The 23105-nt window shown below is 44.6% G+C and overlaps 1 protein-coding gene across 4 annotated transcripts in view; it reads right to left on the bottom strand.

The window, feature by feature from the left end:
• NEK10 (NIMA related kinase 10) overlaps positions 1-14805 on the bottom strand; it is a 163276-nt gene extending 148471 nt beyond the window's left edge. For all 4 annotated transcript variants that reach the window (XM_067561623.1, XM_067561620.1, XM_067561621.1 and 1 more), the window contains exons 1-5: positions 14701-14805; positions 14270-14330; positions 12426-12559; positions 10534-10632; positions 559-643 (exon numbers count right to left, since the gene is read on the bottom strand). In XM_067561623.1, the coding sequence (XP_067417724.1) occupies positions 559-643; positions 10534-10632; positions 12426-12559; positions 14270-14330; positions 14701-14774 (453 nt within the window). In that variant the 5' untranslated portion in view covers positions 14775-14805. The remainder of the gene's footprint in view (positions 1-558; positions 644-10533; positions 10633-12425; positions 12560-14269; positions 14331-14700) is intronic.
• Positions 14806-23105: the final 8300 nt, after the last annotated feature.

Raw genomic sequence — 23105 nt, 5'->3', positions numbered from 1 at the left:
GAAGCCTGGAAGCCCGGCAGGTGCCTCCCACGGGGCAGAAGTCCCTACCCTCATCACCCCACTGTAGGGCTGAAGTCCTGAGTCCCGACAGGTGTGCCCCCTGGGGCTGAAGCCCTGAGACCCTCCCCCCCCCCCCCCGGGCAGAAACCTCTAGCCCCCACCACCCCATTGCATGGCAGAAGCCCTGAACTCCCCACCTCAATCTAGAAGGTAGAGAATGGGGGGAGTGCATTGGAGGCTCTGCGAGATGCACTTTAACTGTAAAAGAGCCACATGTGGCTCCGAAGCCACAGTTTGACCATCCCTGCTATATGAATAACAATCTATAATCATAGCAGCTAGGATAAAATTAATAGCGCCCAATTATTATGTTTCAGAATACCAATTATTATGTTTCAGAATACCAGATGAACACCACTAGGAACAGGATGTTGTTTCCCCCCATTTTATAGTTTTCTACAATTAATGGAGTTTTGTTGTGTATTTGTAGGCTACAGTACATATATAGTTTGTGTGTGTTCTGTCTTTCAATAAGAAACAATATTTTGGCAAACCAACTTGATAGCATGGATCCCTCATTAATAATCTTAGACAGATTAGTACTCTCAGGAAATGGATGGATGGAGCTCGATAAACCCACTCCCTGTAAGAGAAACATCAAAAATGTCCAGTTATAAGCCACAGGTAATAATAAATACATAACAATGAATATACATAACACAGTTTTTCAATTTGGGACCTTAGTCATTATGAGATTAAGCATGTAAACCAACCAAACAGCATATTTTAATACTACTTGTATTCAAGCACTATAACTGGTTCCCTATGAATAAAATAGATTTCCTTAAACTGCATATTATTAGCTATCATTTGTTACACCTAACAGAGGTGAGGCCCTAATTCAGAAAAGCACATGCTGATCTTTAAGCACAAGTAGTCCCACTGATTTCAGTGGAATTGCTCATCTGCTTAAAGTGCACCTAGAAACAACAGCACTACTAAATTCCAGGACTGGGTATCACTGAGCTATAACATTTCAAGATACGATACAAAGAAAGATTTTCCCATTGTTTATGAAAGTTATATATTTTTTAGACATTTATACACACATACACCCCTTTTAATTGATAGATACATAGAGAGACTCCCCCCATATATATAAGGGGTGAGTATCTATCTATAATGGGGTGGGTATCTGTATTTATCTGGATAAGTTCCCCAGAAACAAAAGAAGTCCACATGATATGGCAGTTCTCTTCCCTTGTTATCATTTGCTGTTGGGAATTAAGCCAACAGCTAAAAATATTTTGATAAAAATAAAGGCTGTGCTGTAACAGATGCAAATAAAACTCCATCATCAGCTTATTTGGGGCAACCTCTTTGTACCCATGCCCTGTTAAGAGTAGTGGCTCTATCCTAGGTTCTTCACACCTGCCTATCCAGAATAGTGGTGCTTTCCTTTCAAGGAGAATTTATGGTTTGCACAGACTTTTGCAAGGAAAGTGGGGGGTGCTTTGTAAATAAAAATTATTATTATATGTTGTGAAGTGACCTCTATTTCCTGTTTGGTAATTGCGTGTGGAACAGAAGGGGAGCATGCTTTAAGCATGAGCATGCCTTAAGAAGTGATTCCTTAAAACCTCTGTTTTTCGGGAGGCCCAGATCCCTGATAGAATTCATAGGCTTCCACAGGGCAATCTGTCTTTCATGTTTCCCAGCAGGGGCAGCAGTTATCCAGTGCAGCCTCTAGAGGCTTTGACCTTCTGCAATGGCAGTTGTTCTAAAGAGAGGCTATCGACATACTAGTAGCAATGTGCGGCATGTAATCCCCTTGTGATTGCAGTTATGTTACTTGTTTCACAGGGCTATTAATATATGCTAGTTTATTAACCTCATCTAAGTCTTTTATTTTCAATACTAGGTACTAATTTCATTATATCATCATCAAAGGGATGGAAAAACGAAAAAGTCAGAAATAATTAGGTATGTTACAATGGGTTTGGAAAGAGATTTCCTTGAATTATCTGCAAATGAAGTTGTGTCACTATAGTTCCTCTACAAGAGGTCAATGCCACATTGCACTGTACCCAAAATTTTCAAAAGTGCCTAAATGAATTAAGAGTCTAAGTCCCATTTTCAAAAGTGACTTAGGCACATAAAAGCTTAAGCCCATGTCTACATTAGGAGAGTTTTTACCAGTATAGTTATACCTCTATTATACCTCTAGTACTATACCAGCAAAGTGCTCCTAGTGTGGATGCAGCTATACCAGCAAAGCTACGCTTCTCTCTTCGAGAGTTGCTCATATGCATTCCATGTAGGTGAGTGCGCGCCCCGTGCACGAGCCTGCGGAAACTTTTCTGCCCTAGCAACCCCAGCGGTCGGTCCCGGCGCCCCCTGGAGTGGCGCGCGCATAGCGTGGTATATAGGGTGCCACCGACCGCGCGGGCCCCCAGTTCCTTCTTTCCGCCCGTGACGGTCAGTGGAACGTCTGCCCCTTGCCTCTTCAGCAAGTAGCAACCTCAAATCGTGTAGATAAGTTCTTTTATTGTTTTCTTAGTTACTCTAGTTATTAGTAGATAGCAGTTAAGATAGTGTAAATAGTTAGCCCTTAGGGGCTCCCTTAGGAGCCATGCCGGGCTCCACCGGATTTAAGTCATGTGCGGCCTACGGCAAAGTGTTCTCCGTCAGCGACCCCCATGATCGCTGCCTTCGGTGCCTCGGGGAACAACACCGCAAGGACAAGTGCCGCATATGTAAGGCATTCAAACCCCGCACCCAAAAAGATAGAGACGCTCGCCTCCGGGCGATCTTGATGGAGACGGCACTTCGTCCAGACTCGGAGCCGTCCAGATCACCTACGGCACCGAGCATCTCGTCGGTGCGCAGTGCACCATCGGCACCGACAGCAACACCATCGGTACCGCCCAAGACGGCACCGAAAAAGAAAAAACGGCCGGCGGCCGTATCTATGGACTCCCCCCTGCGACCGGTACAGCAGGGGGTGATACAGGAGATGCCCCAGCCACGTGCCGTTGAAATAGTCCCGGCACCGGCATCTCCTCGTAGAGAGCCTCCCCCGACCCCGGGGGGTGGGGGAGCGCCTCTACAAGGGCCGTCGACACCGGAGGCGTTTACAGCGGCACGAGCCCTCATGGCCTTGCCTACGCCTCCGCCCCCCCCTCGGCCGAGGGCCTCGGGGACAGCGTCTCGGGATAAGCCCGCGCTGGGCTACTCCGGTGGGAGGTCGAGACGGGACTCGGTGTCTCCCCCCAGACGGTCGGGGAGAGGGAGAGCAACATCCTCCCCTCCCAGCTCCGACCGCGAGTCGTCGAGCTCCTCCAAGTCCCGGCACCGTGCGGATTCTGGAGGTTCCCGGGAGAGCTCCGTGTCTAGATTAAGGTCTCCGGAGCCTCAGCACCGGTCAACCCTGCGGGGAAAGACCAGACCGAAAGACCCACGGCACCGCTCCAAGTCATCGTCGGGCTCATGGCACCAACCATCGCCGGTGCCGGCAAAAGATCGTCGGGAGCACAGTCCGGTGCGGGTCCCGGTGCCAGAGACACAAACTCGACACCGGTCCAGATTCCCGGCTGTGCGTAGAGGCAACCGATCCCGCTCGGCCAGTGGGCAGCGGGGCAGCCGGGCTCGGTCACGGTCTCGGACTCCGAGCCCATCTCGCCTTTCGCGAAGGGCCCCGGCGTCCCAGAGCCCTCCGGTACCGAGAGCACGAGACCGGTACCGCCATACCCGGTCTCGATCATCCAGTCCGGTGCACTCGGCGGCACCGAAGAAGACACCGGCACACCACCGATGCTCTCAGTCCCCAGTACCCAGGGACAGCACGCGGTACCGATACAGATCGCGGTCGCCAATGCATTCCCTGACGCGGCGTACGGTACCGAGGGAGGACACGGCACCGCGTCGGCGCTCTGAATCCCCAGCACCGAAAGACGGGCACTACCGCCGACGCTCCAGGTCTCCCACAGGCAGCCCGGTGCAGCACGATCGGCACCGAAGGGTCACTCAAGCCCGTTCTCGCAGCCCGCCACGAGCCCCGGCGCCGGGCCCCTCGGCACCGAAGGCCTCTCCGGTACCGCATGTCAGCCCGGAGAGACGATATTCGAGGAGTCCCAGGAGACATACAGGGAAACACCGCTGCAAGACGCGGAGGTTCTCATCTTCCTCCAGCGGCTCTCCATCACGCCGACACGGCAAGCGGCGCCACCGCTCCTCCTCATCGCGCAGCCCGTCTACAGCTAAAGGGCAGCGCAAAAGGAGCCGCAAATCCCTAAGCCCGGCTCCTGCAAGCATGGCGCCGTACCCGGCACCGGGCCCGGTACCGGCATGGGGACAAGGCCCATGGCAATGGCCTTACTGGGGGCCCTGGCCGCCACAGACACTACAGGGGACGGGGTCACTCCCCTCATCCTCAAAGCCCCAGCCTCCTCCTCCACCCAAGAGTGCATCACAGGAGGAGCGCCCACAAGGGGATGACCAGTCGTCGGAGTACGAGTCCGACCCTATGGAGGGCCCCTCCACGGGTCCCCTGTTGCAGTCCTCCTCCTCTTCTCCCCCGACACAACATCCAGGGACCGGAGGACCCCATTGCCTGATTTCAAGGCACATCAGGAGCTCCTGAAGAGGCTGGCAGAAAACTTAAAAATAGACCTTCGGGAGCTCTCTGAGGAGGAGGACCCCATATTTGGCTTCCGGCCTCTGCGGGGCCTTCTAGAGTAGCACTCCCAGTGCATGATAGGGTGCTAAGGCTCGTTAGACCTATTTGGGAGACCCCTGCATCCATAGCTCCCACATCAAAAACGGCGGAGCGTAAATACTATGTCCCGCAGCAAGGGTTCGAGTACCTTTTTAACCACCCAACCCCGGGCACCCTGGTAGTGGACGCAGTAAATCAGCGGGAACGGCAAGGTGCCCAGGCTAATACTCCCAAAAATAAGGAGTACAAAAAGCTAGACCTTTTTGGGAGGAAGGTATACTCGACCGCTGCCCTACAGCTCCGTATAGCTAATCACCAGGCTCTCTTGGGGCGTTATAAGCTTAATCTCTGGTCATCTCTCCAGAGATTTACATCGGCCCTACCCCAAGACCTAGCACTGGATTTCACCACGTTGCTCCAGGAAGGGTCAACAGTGGGGGGAGCTACGCTGCAGTCAGCCAGTGACGCTACGGACGCAGCGGGCAGAGCCATGGCGTCTGGTATAGTTATGAGACGCTCGTCCTGGCTTCAGTCCTCCGGCCTCTCAACAGAGGTACAGCAGGCCATCCAAGATCTGCCTTTCGACGGCTCAGGCCTGTTTTCGGACAAAACAGACAGCAAGCTGCATGCCTTGAAGGACTCGAGGGCCACTCTGCGGTCCTTGGGCCTGTATGTACCTCAGGCCACGAGACGCCAGGGCAAACAACAGCCTCAGAGGCAGCAGCTGACAGCTCCGAGGTTGCCCCCCCGTCCACCACAACCCAGGAGAGCTCGGGACCGGTTTAGACAAACTAACCGCCGAGACCGCCCAGGCCCTGCCAAGGGCTCTCAGTCAGGGCCGCGTAAAAATAACAAGCGCCCTTTTTGATGGGACGCTCGAGAGCGGCACCTCTGCCATTCCCACGGCCCTCGTAGCCGACCAGGATCACACCCTGCCCTTCAGAGACAGGCTTCGGCCTTTCCTCCGAGAGTGGCAGGGCATAACCTCAGACCGCTGGGTGCTAAGTGTGGTGCGGAGAGGTTACGCCTTGCAGCTTTCGGCTTTCCCACCGGACTCCCCCTACCCCGTCCCTCTTCAGGGACCCCTCTCACGAGCAACTCCTCCTGCAGGAGGTCCGCTCCCTGCTCCACCTAGGGGCAGTAGAGGAAGTCCCACCCACGGAAAGGGGCAGGGGGTTTTATTCCCGATACTTCCTTATTCCCAAGGCAAAGGGAGGCCTCCGGCCTATTCTGGATCTGCGCCGCCTCAACAAATTCATCAGGCGGCTCAAGTTCCACATGGTCTCCTTAGCCTCCATCATTCCCACCCTGGATCCTGGGGACTGGTATGCCGCTCTCGACTTAAAAGATGCATATTTTCATGTCTCTATCCTCCCTGGCCACAGACGTTTTTTACGATTCATGGTAGCTGGTGGCCACTACCAATTTGCAGCCCTCCCCTTTGGCCTTTCCTCAGCGCCCAGGGTCTTCACCAAGTGCATAGCGGTGGTAGCGGCCTACCTGCGGCGCAAAGGGGTTCAAATCTTCCCCTACCTAGACGATTGGTTACTTCGGGGGAGGTCCAGACTTCACGTAACAAACAGTTTAGCCCTAACGTGCGCGACATGCAACAGACTGGGGCTGCTCATAAACGAGCAGAAATCCACGCTGACCCCAGTACAGCGCATAGAATTCATTGGGGCGACCCTAGATGCAGTACAGGCCAGGGCCTTCCTTCCACAGCCCCGGTTCCTAGCTATGACAACCATCATTTCCGAGCTACAGAGATTCCCCACGACAACAGCCAGGCGCTGCCTTCAGCTGTTGGGGCACATGGCGGCATGCACATACGTGGTGAGGCTGGCTCGTCTCAGACTCAGACCCCTGCAGGGGTGGTTAGCCTCAGTTTATGCCCCAGCCAGACATTCTCTGGGCAAGGTAGTCACGGTCCCACCCCAGGTACTAGCGTCCCTGAACTGGTGGACAGACCCAAGACAGGTAATGGAAGGAGTTCCATTTGCAGACATGGTTCCCTCTGTAACGCTGATCACAGATGCTTCCGACACTGGGTGGGGGGCCCACATGTCCCACGACCTCAGTACACAAGGTCGATGGTCAATACAAGACAGAATGCTCCACATAAACATTCGGGAGCTCCGTGCAGTACTTCTAGCCTGCAAGGTTTTTCTCCGCTTTCTCAAAGGAGGGTGGTGCAAGTCCTTACAGACAACACCGCAACGATGTTCTACATCAACAGACAGGGGGGAGCACGCTCCTCGACCTTGTGCCACGAGGCGTTGCAACTATGGGACCTGGCGGTGAGATACGATTTCCATCTGGTTGCGTCTCACCTCCCAGGGGTGAGGAATGATGAGGCAGACCGCCTCAGCAGGTCGTTCTTACCCCGCCACGAATGGTCTCTTTATGGGGAGGTTACAGCGTTTCTCTTCCGCAAGTGGGGAGTTCCCCATCTGGACCTCTTTGCCACGCTACAGAACAGGAAATGCCCACTATTTTGCTCCCTGCGCGGGCGCGAACAGAACTCCATTTCGGACGCGTTCCTGATAGACTAGTCGGGACCACTTCTCTATGCGTTTCCCCCGATTCCACTGCTCCCCAAGGTGCTCCTGAAGATCAAGAGGGACAGAGCGGATGTCATCCTGGTCGCACCGGCATGGCCGAGGCAGCACTGGTACAGTATGCTGCTCGACCTCTCCATCGCCACACCGATCCCGCTCCCGAGACGCTACGATCTCCTTTCCCAGGAACAGGGTCGCCTGCTCCACCCAGACCTGGACTCCCTCCACCTGACGGCATGGAGGCTCCATGGCTAACGGAGGGAGAGAGGGCTTGTTCGGCACAAGTCCAAAGCGTCCTGCTGGGGAGCAGGAAACCTTCTACCCAGGTTGTATACCGGGCAAAGTGGAAACGCTTCACTTATTGGGCACAGTCACGTGGCATTTTGCCTCTGGACTCAACTATCCAGGCCATCTTAGACTACCTCCTACACCTAAAAACGCAGGGCCTTGCCCTGGCCTCCCTAAGGGTGCATCTGGCGGCCATCTCGGCCTTCCATTGCCCAGTGGAGGGGAGGTCTATATTTTCTCACCCAATGTCCATCAGGTTTCTCAAAGGAATAGAGAGGTTGTTCCCACAAGTCCGTGAACCTCTACCTCTCTGGGACTTAAATCTAGTCCTCACTATTCTCACAGGTCCCCCCTTTGAGCCTATGGCTACATGCCCACTTCTGGTCTTGTCATGGAAGGTAGCCTTCCTGGTAGCCATCACATCGGCTAGGAGGGTCTCCGAGCTAAGAGCCCTAACCTCAGACCCTCCTTACACGGTGTTTTATAAAGATAAAGTGCGACTGAGACCTCACCCGGCCTTCTTGCCTAAGGTGGTGTCCCAGTTTCATTATAACCAGGATATCTTCCTCCCCGTGTTTTTTCCCAAACCACACGGATCGGAGGAGGAGCGGAGATGGCACTCACTAGACGTCAGGCGAGCCTTAGCTTTCTACATAGACCGGACCAGACCGTTCCGGAAGTCCACGCAACTCTTCGTCGCAGTGGCGGACCGCATGAAAGGCTCACCTGTCTCCACCCAGTGCATCTCCTCCTGGATCACCACTTGCATCCGCACCTGCTATGAGAGGGCGAAGGTACCACTCCCAGGACCGATTACGGCGCACTCAACCAGAGCCCAAGCCACCTCGGCGGCTTTTCTGGAATGAGTGCCCCTGCAGGATATCTGCAGAGCTGCAACCTGGTCATCGGTCCATACCTTCACCTCCCATTATGCCATTGTGCAACAAGCAAGAGAAGACGCAGCAGTTGGCAGAGCCGTGCTGAGAAGGGCTTCGCGCCACTGACTCCTTCCCACCACCAAAGGTATGGCTATATAATCACCTACATGGAATGCATATGAGCAACTCTCGAAGAGAGAAAACAGGGTTACTTACCAGTAACTGTTGTTCTTCGAGATGTGTTGCTCATATCCATTCCAAACCCACCCTCCGTCCCCGCTGTCGGAGTCGGCAGAAAGAAGGGACTGGGGGCCCGCGCAGTCGGTGGCACCCTATATACCGCGCTATGCACGCGCCACTCCAGGGGGCGCCGGGACCGACTGCTGGGGTTGCTAGGGCAGAAAAGTTTCCGCAGGCTCGCGCACGGGGCGCGCACTCACCTACATGGAATGGATATGAGCAACACATCTCGAAGAACAACAGTTACTGGTAAGTAACCCTGTTTTTCACTACCTTGGTTTAGTCCACACACTGCCTCGAGCAAAATAAGATATACTGGCAAATGTGTAGTTTTGTCAGTATAACTGCATCTACACTAGGGGCTACTGCCAACACAGCTATGCTGGTCAGGAATGACTCCTGACAGAGCTATGCCAGCAGAAGTCTGTAGTGCAGACATGGCCAAAGTCCCATTGCAAGGAGATTTAGGCTCCTAAGTGCATAAATCACTGCTGAAAATGAAATGTAGGGCCAGACTTACAAAGGTATTTACATGTCTAAAGATGCAGATAAGCATCTGGTGGAATTTACAAAAGGGTCTAAGCAAGTTATGTGCCTAACTCCCATTGACTTTCATGACTCTCAGTGGGAGATAGGTGACTAACTTGATTAGGCTCTTTGAAAATCTCACTAGACATCTAACAAGAGTCTTCAGGTGCTTAAATGCCTTTGTAAATCTGGCCTTGGGGCTCTTAAATCACTTAGATATTTTTGAAAATTTTACCTGGGAATTAAATACAAAATTTTGTTTAAAGATAATATATACTCTTTTTCAGAAAATAAATCTCAGTGCCCATATTTTCTTGAATGTCTTTCACTTATTTCTGTCAGGATCTGTGGGATTAGAACTCAGGTTTGCACAGCCTGGGATGGTTGGCCTTCCTAAATTGCCTCCGGGAGGCATACAGAGCTACATCCACGGAGCACAGTGATGGTTAGACACGAAACTAAGTACTGCTCAAAGGGTCTAGAGTGATAGCACCCTGCAGCCCTCTGATTGGCCAAATTTACTACTTAAACTTGGATCGTGCTCCAGGAAGTTTTCTGGGCAACCACATAGACTTCTCGCCTTTGGTGACTCCAGACTGCACCTTGCTTCTGATCTCCAATCTCCAATACCAGCCTGACTCTGACCCTGGCTCTTGCCTCATGATTCCAGCCTGGTAACTAACTCTGATCTCCAGTCTTGGAATCCTGCCTGACTCTGACTCCCACTTATTGATCCTGGCTCTAGCAATTACTCCAATCCCTGCTTACTGAGTAGTGGCAAGCCTTGACTTGTGGACACCAGCCCAGCTGTGACTGCTAAGCTAGTCCCTTAGAATTTCATGTGCAGTTTCAATCTAATTCTATGAAAAATGGTATGAAAAAGGTTTCCTCTCTATAAGCCTTCAATGGTCAAATATATATGAGTAGCAAGCTAGTTTTACAGTGCTGATTCAACTGAGATGAATGAAATGTCATTGGAATCTGATTTTTCTATAGATGGGCATGCCATCAGCAATATGGGAATCAAAGAATTGACTTCCAACAAAAAATTACAGTATTTTAAGAAACAGGTTCACAGTGTGTAAATGAACTCAGAAAGCAAAGAAGTACTGTTATCTGCCCAAATTTAGACTGGGAGACATAGGTTTTTTCATTTATTAAAGCTCTCCCTGCCCCATATTGTGAAACCAACAGTTTCCATACCACAGCGACTGTTGCAGAAGTGTACAAGCCACGCTTTACTCACTCATTTTACATCCCTGCCTAAGCCAAGCAAATGAGTAGTCTCCTCTTTTCCAGACATACCTGTATCACATATGCTTACCTGCAGATAAGTCTGTTCTTAACCAAAGCTGTAAAGATCTCTTGAAACAGTTTGTGTTGAGCATGCTTGCTAAAATTTCTCTCATTCCTATAGTTCACACTGTGGGGAAAACAAAGAAAAATGCAGTATTATTAATTACACTGTAGTAAGATAAATTCAGATTACTGCAAGTTAATGAGGAGAAAACAGACTTTCCTAGCAGAGAGAGTTAATTGTTGAGATTATAGTAGTGTATGATAACATAAATAGTTTGACAAACATGTCTACTATTTTTATTTAAAATAGTATTTAGCAGATCTCAGCAGCCCATGCAGCAGCAAGTGGATGAAGCCATTCAATGGTTACCTTCATAAACTCTCACTACTGATACTGTGGCTCCAGCTATGTCCCCCCCCCCCCTTTTTTTTTTTTTTAAACTCACAAAATGACATCACTTTCAGATGAATTAACAGTATTAAAAATACAAATACTCATAAGGTAAAACCAAATTATTTAAAAGAAACACCACCACAAAATGCATACATTAAAAGCTAAATACATGATTCTAAACTGCTGACAATGCATGATCCTAAACTTCGTGGCCCTAACCTTACTCCACTGCCCACCCTATTGTCTGCCATCACTTCTTGTGGGGTAATGTTGAATGTATGTTGTAAGCTCTTTGAGGCAGCAATAGTGTCTTCTATCTGGAAAGCATGATGCATGCTTGTGGTGTTATGTAAATAACAACAATAAAGGGGAGTGAAGTGGCACGCAGCCATTTTGAGCCAGTGACAAGCATCAGACAACCAAGAAGAAAAGGTTTTGAAGGACAATAATTCATAAGAATTAAACACACGTGCTATTAACCAAATATTTAGAAAGATGTAGCACTTTTTAGCAGAAGCAGAATTAGTCTGACATAACAGGTTTTTTTAAAAAGCCACATTTCATCTTTCTGACATCTACTGATGTTAGATTTAAAGATGTTTTAATATTTTATGTGATGTTTTTAAAATTAACTAAAATGAAAACAGAAAGATCTCAATTATCCAACTCTCATTTAGCTAAGAGGCGATATATGTCTCCCAAGGTGTGAATTACGCTCCTAAACTCTGAAAGATTGGTGCTTCTGTCCTCCAAATCTTAGGCGCTGCACAGGAATAGAGAGGTTTAGTCTTGGGGAGGATGACTGGCTTTCTGTAATTTGAAGAGGAAGCCCAACCAGCTTTGAAGAATATGCTTAGGATCCCCTGATTATCCAACCTCCTGATTATCCTGATGTTGTGTGTGCTCTCTCTCTCCCATAGCCAAGACACTTATACACAATACAACCCTGATGATGTAACAAAAGCAATTCAACCAACTAAATGTGATATGTTCAACTTTTCAGTTAGCATGGCTGGCATAACTTTCTTAACCATATTTATTTAAATAAGGGGTACCCCTAAGAACACACAGCATCAGAAGAACACAATAGATTCTACCTTAGGTGCCTTATGATTCCTTCCTATATTTATAACAACTCTAATGAAAAAGTTCTAAATGAAACAGCAATCTGAACTGTCTGACTGCCCTTGGGAAATCTTTAAGCTGATTATTTGTTGCACTTTGCAAACCACACATTTCCTCTTTAGTTTAGAAGTGAATACATATAATTGAATATGCCCTTCAAACATTTACCAGTTAAAAAGAGTGAGGTTCTGGGTTGCAAGTATCAATTATACCTTTAGCACTGTTAGCCTCACCTTTGCTATTCTTTAAAAATCCATCATTAATAAGATAAGAAGAAAAATATGTTGTAAGTTTAAAGGTTATTTAAACCCACAGTAGCAGAGTTAGGGTTAGAAAGTCCAAGTCCATACTCCAGCCATACTTTGTATAGTTGTTTAAAAGAAAGGTACAATCTTTACCTAAAGTTTTCAAGTTCAACTGCTTCAGTTGACTCTTGCCATTGACCTCGGCTTCTTTGTCCATTAGTCTTGTTCGTGTATTGTTCTGACTTGGTCATACTATTTTGAGCAGTTTCAAAGTTAATGGCTGGAAGCTGCAATGCAAAGAAGGCTGTGCATAAAGCAAACACTATATAGAAAGTAACCAAGCCAAGAGAATATTAGCCTTTGTCTTCTCAAATTCTTACTGGGATTTCAGATATTGTTTAACTTAAGATCCAACAATTGCCATTAAAAAGGTAATGCAGATATCACACAATGCAAACAAAGCTATGTTAATACTCTGATCAAAAGCAGTGCTGAATCAAACTGGTAGATGAAGAAATGTGACAAATATTGAAATCAGTGACTCTCTAGGCAGCCTACTACAGATTGTACTAACCCACTGACATTATACATTGTTTCAGAAATTTTACTGCCAATCCCACTCACACAGGTGCACAGAGGTACCATGATATTTCCTGTCACTCTAGAGGTCTATCTGTACTAGGTGACTCAGCCATTTCAACTTTAAATGCTAAGTATTTCTACCATCATTTGTTACTGTAAGGATGTTCACGCCTAGCCTGATTTGTGTAATCAGGTGCAGTGAATCCACACACACCACTGCTTCCAACCACAGTTACCCATTGTGATAATATCCTTTCACGTTTTAGAAATCTGAGCGATGCAGCTGCCTCACATCTTGCAAACTTCAGCCTCAGTGAAAAAAAAATATAGCCTTGTATGTTATAGAGGATCCTTTGGATCAAACGCCACACCTTCGTACAGCATCAGAAATGGATTCACAAGCAGAAAGGGTTCTCCGTGCTATGGTACATATCTATCTGCATTTGGGCTTTGGATGAATTCCTCAGGAATGCCTCCAAAATGTCACGACTTTCAGCTATGCCCAGTGATTAATTTGTAATGAAAGAGGTGACAGGGCTCAAGGAAATTTTTTTACATTCATATCTGATGCAGCAAGCCCAGAGGTGCTGGGGCTATGAACTGCCAAGCCTAGCTGTGCCAGGGTTCAGCAAATTAAGCACTGGACATCCTATAGCAGTCAATCCCATAAAAATCACATTTAATAGAATGGAGGAAAACAAGATAAATGAGCCATCCAGCCAGACCACAGAGTAACAGCTATCTCTATCTGGATTTACATGAAGTAGGGATTAACATTATTTTCCCAATTAAAAAAAAAAATGTAACTGTTTTTTTTCAAATGGCAGAGAGAAGTCCAAATGAGAAGGGGGGGGAGGACTTGGTTATAACACTAGAAAACTTATAAGCAGTGTAATAAATTTTCCTACCATTGTTTTAATCTCATTCTCTAAAGACTATTTATGCATGGTGGAATTGTTTGCTTGTGGTTTTGCCACCTTCACTTCCTTTCATCATGTTATAATTAACCTGCCTCTTGCTGAAAATGGGGACTACTTCCTCGGGACATTATCAAAGGGCATGGAAAAAGACAAAGCTGTTAAGCTGTTTAACTATAAATAACTGTGATAGCATAAACTCTGCTAGATATGTTGACACAGCAAAACAAATAAAGATAATTTTGCTGTTTAAAAAAACAATATGCCAGATCAGCATAAAAAGCTGGTTGATTTCATTCCTTTACGCTGTGTAAATGGGACAGAAACTCTACTAATGCCAAAAAACCAAAGGTTTCTAGAGAATTTAACTGCAGATGAGCTCGCTGAAACGTATTTGACTATTTCTGACAATACACAAAATTGATACTGACCACCACAATCATTATTTTGCATGATCATACAACTGTTTACATGGTGAATAATAACCACTAAAAATACCTGCTGTTTGCTTGACTGGACATTTAAAAGAGACCGAAGTCTTTTAAGATCAGAGTAATCCCTAGGATAAAACATAATAATGTATCCATTAATAACTCAAAAGACAAAGTTATAGCCATGTCAACAAGCAGTCTGCTCAATATAAATAAGGTCAACTTGTGTGATCGACGTTGGTGAGAGAAAAGGCAATTCTCTGACGTTGCCTTAGTAGATTATTTTTTCTTTCTGCATACAAAAGTTTCATAACTATTTATTTGTTTCTCCAGAATGCCTGAAATCACCAAAGGTCTAAATAAACTTTGTGACCAGAGTAACAGTTGCTATGTGTATAGAGCATTTCACATTACAGCATTCAACTATGGCAGCTGGTACAAATTCCAGAAAGTCACCGTTGACATTTAAACAAACTAAACCATTATCAGATACTATACCTTGCAGTGATCCCTTGAGGATTTTTGTCTGTTCCCTTTTCTATGCTCTTCACCTTTTGGTCTTGATCAGGCATTGTACAACATCAACACTGCAGAATTAACATCTCATTCCCTTAAAAAAAGTGGATGACAAAATACGATTGCGTTATAATGGCAGCAAGTAATAGCACACAGGTAGAACCAACTTGAGAAACTTTAGGAAGTCAGGTGTGAAAAAAAAATAGATGTATTGTATGCCCAACCTGAGACACTAGGTACCAAATGGAGGTCATCCCTTAATATACAGGGCATAAAAGACAAGATAAATAAGCTTGGTTCATCGACACCTGTTGTTTTGGAGGAAGATAGAGGGAACAAAGGGGGATCCCAAGTAACTTGCTACCACCATCCATTTTTATTGGCTTGTTCCCTCCTCCAGCATATTATTATTTCTTGCTGTGGATTTGACTATTTACATTATGATAATGCCTAAAGGCTCCTACTGAGATCAGGACCCTGCCATGCTAAGTGATGCTGGAAGAAGATGGAGGGGGGGAGTTGGAAAGCAAGCTCACCATGCTTCTGTCCTGCAGGACTGGGCTTGGCTCCTCAATTCTAGGTGTTGTGACCTGGCACACAGGATTGCAGCACCACTGTGGGTTGGCCCGACCACCCCTCATGAGGGTTGGTCAGGTCAAAAATCGAGTGGTGCTGTGACCCCATGCACCACATTGGAGCAGGAAGCATACACCAGCCCCACAGGACAGCAGCCACTGCTGCAGGATGAGTTCATTCTCCAGCCCCCTCTCCACTGGGCTGGGATTGGGGTTGCAGTATTGGGGCAGAGAGTGTGTATATATAATGATGGGTCACAAAAAAAGACAAAATGTGGTTGGTCATTTGTCTTACTAAAAAGTTTGGAAACCACTGTGCTATGCCATAATGACATAATCAGGACTAGAAAAAAAATCAACTTGCTCATGAGTGTAGGAAGCTTTCCAAAGCTAGTGCAATCAGTTTCTACAGATTCTAAGCTTTCATTAAAAAAATTTAAAAAATCTAGGGATGAAATCCTGGCCCAATTGAAGTCAATGGGAGAACTCCCATTGGGGCCAGGATTTCACCCTCAATTTTAGCCTTTATTGTTGACAAGAAAACCTTACAAATGTGATGAAGGCTGTGACAGCTACAGAGGCAGTAGCAGTATTGACCCAAGGAATGGAAGAGGATGAAGATTATTTGACGGTGAAAACTGTGGCATATACATTATCTTGAAGTGGGTACCTGAAAAGTATGTCATTTGTATGAAGTGCTGTTGATGGAAGAGAAGATCCAAGGTCTGGAGATGCAAGTAGAAATGATGGTTGAGTTTTGAAGGGGATTTGAGTAGATGATGGAGGGAAGGCAAGAGGAACCTGAAAGGAAAACTCAAGACTAACAGATGCAAGGTGGAGTGGAGAACTGTGAGGGTAGACTACTCAATGAGGAAAGTGGCCAGTGGAAGCTTGTAACTATGAGAAGCAGACAGAGAAAAAGACTGGCTAATGAAGGAGAAATAGAGGTCACGAACAGGTTTGCCGAGTTGGAAAATTTAGAAGGAGCACAGCAGGCAATAGCAGAAGGTGGGAGGACAAAGAAGAAGAGAAGAGCAACTAGTCTTACATGAAGAGGGAAAGAGTCAATGGAGACAGCCAGAACTCTGAACCCAAGGAGGACAGAGGATTGCAAATTAAAACATAAGACAAGAGGACTTGCAGACAGAAAGAACAGAAGAGGGAAGTCAGAGAATTGCACCAACTCCAGGAAGAGGCAGGTCTTTGGGACTGGGGACTACCTACTAAGAAGAACAGATAGGCCTGTCACCAAAGCAGATCCAGGGAGGACAGAGGACTGTTCTCATGGGATGGACTCCACTTGAGTAGGGAGAGAAATAAACCTCTGGGATGGAAATTGGCACAATAACTTAAAAGAGCTTTGTAGTAGGAATTTGGGGGAGATAGCTGGGAGATGCTCATGTAGTCTACATGCCTGATTCTAGGATAGAGTGAGAGGAAAATCAAGTAAAAGAATATACTGCAATGGAGAAAGGAACAACAAAGGTTAGGAAAATGGACATCTAGAGGAAAGACAGTGCCAGTACCAATGACACTAACAGTCAGGTAGGCGATACTAGCAGTAGAATGACTGTACCTAATTGGGCAAGGAATCTGGACGAAGCTGGGCAGAAACAACTAAGATGTCTGTACTCCAATGCAAGGAGCCTGGAGAAACTAGAATTACTAGTGTAGGAAGTGAAACCAGATATGATAGGGATAACAGCAACATGGTGCAATAGTAGTCATGACTGGAGTACAGGTATTGAAGGCTATGTGATGTTCAGGAAAGACAGAAATAAAGGAAAGGTGGTGGAGTAGGATTTCACATTAATGATGAGATAGACTTTAAAGAAATTAGAAGTGATGGAATGGATAAAACAGAATCTGTTCAGGTCACAATCACTTTGGGGAAGAAAGCTAACAGAGGCTCCCCTGGGATAATAGTTGGGATCTGCTACAGGACTCCAGGATCCGATTTGGATATGGATAGAGTTGTCTTTAATATTTTAAATGAAATAAATACTACTAGAAATTGTGTGATTATGGGAGACTAATTTTCCAGATATAGATTGGAGGACAAGTGCTACTAATAATGATAGGGCCCAGATATTTCTGGATGTGATAGGTGACAGATTTCTTCAACAAACAGTCACCAAACCAACAAGAGATGATGCCATTTTAGATTTAGTATTGGTAAGTAGCGAGGACAACAGAAAAACTGACTGTAGAGGAGAGCCTTGGTTTGAGTAATCATAAACTCATTCAGTTTAAATTAAATGGAAGGAAACAAAAATAGATCTGCAACTTGGGTCCTTGATATCAAAAGCACAAACTTCAAAAAATTAAGGGAATTAGCTAGGGTAGTGGACTGGATTGAAGTACATAAGGATCTGAATATGGAGGAGGCTTAGAACTACTTTAAGGAAAAGTTCCAGAAGCTATCTGAAGCTTGCATCCCAAGCAACAGGAAAAAATTCTCAGGGAAGAGTTGCAGACCAAGCTGGAATAGCAAGCATCTCAAACAGATGATTAAGAGAAAACAGAAAGCCTACAAGAAATGGAAGATGGGATGGATCAGCAAGGAAAGATACCTCTTGGAGGTCAGAAAATGCAAGGGAAAAGTGAGAACTGTCAAAAGCCCAGGAGAGTTGGACCTTGCATAAGAAATTAAAAACAGTAAAAGATTCTATAGCTATATAAATAAAAAGAAAACAAGGGAAGAAGTGGGACCGCTAAGCACTGAGGATGGGGTGGAGATTAAAGAAAATCTAGGCATGGCCCAACACCTAAACAAATACTTTGCCTCAGTTTTTAATGAGGATCTTAGGGATAGTGGCAGGGCGGATAATGGAAATGAGGATATGGAAGGAGAAATTACCACATCCAAGGTAGAAGTCAAACTCAAACAGTTTAATGGGACCAAACTTGGGGGGCCTGGATAAACTCTATCCAACAATATTAAAGTAACTGGCACATGAAATTGCAAGCCCAATAGTAAGGATTTTTAATGAATCCGTAAACTCAGGAGTCATACCCTATGACTGAAGAATTGCTACTATAGTATGTATTTTTGAGAAAGGGAAAAAGAATGATCCAAGAAACTACAGGCCCATTACTTTGACCTCAATTGTATGCATGGTCTCTGAACAAATTTTAAAAGAGAAAGTAGCTAAGGACATAGTAGATCACGCCAGACAAACCTGATCTCTTTCTTTAAGAAGATAACTGATTTTTTTAGACAAAGAAAATGCAGGAGATCTAATCTACTTTGATTTCAGAAAGGCACTTAATTTCCCATGTGGAACAGTATCAGTTAAATTGGAGAAGATGCGGATTAATATGAGAATTGAAAGGTGGAGAAGGAACTGGTTAAAGAGAAGACATTCTGGAAAGTGAACTGTCAGGTTTGAGGGAGGTTACTAGTGGGGTTTATCAGGGATCAGTCATGGGACCAATCTTATTTAACACATTTTCATTCAAGATTTTGCCACAAGATGTGTGTGCGCGCTAATAAATTTTGCAGATGACACAAAGTTGAGAGATAGGCCATTATGGTGGAGGAACAGAATATCATACAAGAAAATCTGAAGGACCTTGAAAATTGGAGTAATAGAAATGGGATGAAATTTAATAGTGCAAAGTCATGCACGCAGGGACTAAGAAGAATATTTTCTATAAACTTATCAGTTTGGAAGTGACAGAAGAAAAGAAAAACCTGGGTGTATTGGCTGATCACAGGATGATTATGGGCCACCAATGCGATGCAGCTGTGAAAAAGGCTAATGCAATCCTAGATTACATCAGGCAAGGCATTTCCAGTAGAGATAGGGAAGTGTTATTACCATTATACAAGCCTCTGATGAGACCTCATCTGGAATACTGTGAGCAATTCTGGTCTCTCATGTTTAAGAAAGATGAAATCAAACTGGAACAGGTGTAGAGAAGGGCTACTACGATGATCACAGGAATTGAAACCTACCTTACTAGAGGAGACACAAGGAGTTTGGTTTGTTTAGCCTAACCAAATGAAGGCTGAGGGGAGATATGACTTATCTATAAATACATCAGAGGGATAAATACCAGAGAGGGAGAGGAATTATTTAAATTATGCTCCAATGTTACCACAAGAATAAATGGATAGAAGATGGCCATCAACAAGTTTAGGCTTGAAATTAGATGAAGGTTCCTTACCATCAGAGGACTGAAGATCTGGAACAGCCTTTCAAGGGGAGCAGTGGGGACAAAAATCCTCATGGAGTTCAAGACTGCACTTTATAAGTTTATGGAGGGGTGGAGAGGTTGGTATGATGAGATTGCCTACAATGGCATGAGCTCATCTGCCACTGCTAGTAGCAAATATTCCCAACGGACAGAGATAGGGCATTAGATGGGGAGGGCTCAGTTACTACAAAGAATTCTCTCTCAGATGTCTGGCTGCTGGGTTTTGCAACATGCTCAGGGTCTAACTGATTGCCAGATTTGGGGTCGGGAAGGAATTTTTCCTCAGGTCAGATTGGCAGAGACTTCGGGGTGGGGTGCGGGGGGTTTGCCTTCCTCTGCAGCATGGGGCACAGGTCACTTGCTGGTTTAAACTAGAGTAAATGGTGGATTCTCTGTAACTTGAAGTCTTTAAATCATGATTTGAGGACTTCAGTAACTCAGTCAGAGGTTATGGGTCTATCACAAGAATGGGTAGGTGAGGTTCTGTGACCTGTGATGTGCAAGAGATCAGACTAGTTGATCACAATGGTCATTTTTGACCACAGATTCATAGAGTTTATGAACAAAGTGTGAAGTGATGCAGTTCTGACTTCTTACCTGTGTAGACTGACAGCTCCAGTGCCTCTGATGTTGCTCATGCTTTTGTAAAGCCGCAACAGATTAAAGCTTGATCAATCTTGTAAGTTTTCATTAATATTATTTATCCAAAACTCTGTGCAGCAGTGAAACTTACAAGAATCAAGTCAGTTTCATTCCACTTCTGTCTGGGACAGCAGCAGAGGACTGCACAGGAGCCAATCACCTGGGAGGAGAACTAAAAAACTGAGGCTGAATGAGTGGCAGACTAATGGAGACAATTTCCCTTTACAGAAGCAAAAAAGCTGAGGGAGCAGTGAAGACCCCATACTCACCTTCAGTTACTAGAATTCTCTGGAAGTTACATAGAAAGAATGCTCTCTGTAAATAACAGAGCAACATGATTTATTATGTTTTTTAAAAAAGAAAATTGGACGGAAGCTATAAAGGGAAAAAAAGTATAACAAAAGCAAAAGAGGTACTAAATTTCATTAAAAATATTAAGTTCATAAACAGTATGTTACAATTAAAAACAGTTCACAATTATTTTGTCCCTTGACATTGCACAAAGTGTGGCTTGTAGGGGCACTGACTTCAGAAAGTCTCACTGACTGTATTTTTCATCCTGGTTAATAGGCTTAATCTTTGATCTAATAGGTGTTGGTAAACTCACAAACAGTATAACCAATCAGATCAGTCCGTTTCAAGAATAAGTGTTAATTAATTTAAAAAAAGTTAGTTTTCTTCTTTTTTGTACTAACATCTATGAACAATATAAAACTATTATAAAGAAAGAAAAGATGAAATCTGTACACAGCCAATTATCCTCACTTAGAACATAGGTTTTTGATAGTTCCAAACTGTATTTTCAAATATTTAAAAAGGCAAATAAGAAGGCGGTAGAGTGAAAATTTCAAATTGTTGTATATATTTTAATAAATATGTAAATGTATAATTAAATTATTTTTGTTCCTGAAAGGGTGTTTAAAAAACATCCCACATCTTCAATCTAACTAATAGAGTGAAATCCTGATCCTGCTGAAGTGGATGACAAAATCCCCATTTTGACTTCAACAGAAGCAGGATTTCACCCATAGACTCTACCAAAGCTGCAGCTAATTTATATCATCAGTATAATAATTAAGTTTATACTACAACAGTTTCCTACCATTTGGGGACTTTAAGTGAATTGCTTATCTCTGTTCTGTATATGGGGGCTTAATATTTTACTCACACGCTTTTGTGAACAAGAAATAAGTAACTAATATTTTCACCAGTTTAAAACAGGTTCATTCAATGCTATCCAATGAAATAAAAATGGATATAAACTATGGAAAGCTTACAAACAAGTAGACCACAGTGAGAACAAAAACTCAGGTGATATATTTCCATTTTAGTGCTACAACAAAGCTTTATTATAAAGTCCTGCTGCAGATGTTTTTATGTAACATTCTTTCATCTCAAATCTAGCAGGGTAGAAGGAAAATACTTTATCTACATCTGTATGGAAATAACCCATAAGCTGACATTTATTAATTCCTATAAACAACAGGATGTGTGCTGAACCGGACATGTGTTGGTATCTGCACACTAATGATTTGATCCTACAAGATGCTGACTGAATGCTCTGGATCCCAGTCTAGCAAAGCACTTAATTACGTGCTTATCTTTAAGAGAAGATATGTGTGCAGCCTTGATAAATGCTGATAGCTAGATATTTCTGAACTTTCATGCATAGGACTTGCATTGTTCAGGAATAAGGATACATATGGGCAATTCTGGAAAAAGAATCCAAAATGTTTTTTGGTAACCTATGTATAGAAATGTGTTAATTGCAACATACATGTTTTTAAGTTAAAAGTGTCCCTTTAATTGATAGAAAGTCAGGGACAACAAAAAAGGTAGATTTCATTAAGAGAATACCCAATTCCACTCTGAACAGATGTCCAGGTTTTTGTCTAGTTCACAGAGATATGAACCTTACCAATAAATGTATAGGCCCAATCCTACTCGATGAGGGTGGTCAGCGCATCTCAGGAGGTTGTCAGCACTTCATAGGATTGGGCCCAATGACAGGAAGGAGTGGAAATTAGAAGAGAACTGAACAGCTGATTTGAGAAAGTCCTGACACTAGCTTAATTTACCTTTGTTATTTCATTGCTTTTATTTTTCTTTTGTGGTCATGGCTGCCTGTCAGTAAATCAGTATTTCAAAATATACAGAATAAATTATTTTTTCTGCTACCTCCTATAGCTAATATTTATCACTAAAGGATTTTCTTCTTTGACAACCTGTTACATGTACATATTTTCCTTTTATATTAACAGATGACATACACTGGGGGTAGACATCAAAGAGCTAAGACCATATGAATTATCACAGTGACAAGCTAGTCAACATAAGAATCTCAACTTTGAATTAGTTATTAAATGTAAATAAAAAGACAAATTGATGATATGGTTGGCATTTAAAATGTATAGGAATCCGTATACTTTTTTTTTTTTTTTTAAATAATGCCCAAAGGTTAGAAAAAGGATGAAACCTGACATGGGAAGTATTGAAGATGCTGACTTTGCACTCTGAGCTCACAGCTCTTGCCAGTTAGAACAAACAATGGTTGGGGCCACTTCCTTCATAATACTCAGAGAAAGAAAGTTAAAGTGGGGGCATCTGTGGACAATGTTTGCCAAAAATTCCAAGCTCATGTATCCATATAGGCAATCCTTAAAGAGCTACTCATCTATTTTCCATGACTTTTGCAAACTATCAATCTGGAAGGATTCACATTTATCTACGTCAAATATTTTGGATTAGTCATTTATTTAGAGGGGCTGAGATATTGTGTATGTAGAGCAAACCTGATATTAACAAACAACACTTTACACTTCTTCAGAATTTTCAGTCAGAAGACTCCAAAGTGTTTTAAAAACATTGTTGAAGTCTCCTCTGAAATATGGAAGTATTAACCCCAGGAAAGGACTAAGCCTACACCAGGCCTGGATTTCCCATAACAAATCAATATGCTCATGGCAA

This window comes from Emydura macquarii, unplaced genomic scaffold (genome assembly GCF_026122565.2).
Source record: "Emydura macquarii macquarii isolate MOO-44397 ecotype Brisbane River unplaced genomic scaffold, CSIRO-AGI_Emac_v2 contig_2422, whole genome shotgun sequence".
Taxonomy (NCBI): domain Eukaryota; kingdom Metazoa; phylum Chordata; order Testudines; family Chelidae; genus Emydura; species Emydura macquarii.
The sequence above is the reverse complement of the archived record's forward strand: the minus strand, read 5'-3'. Positions and strand labels throughout refer to the sequence as shown.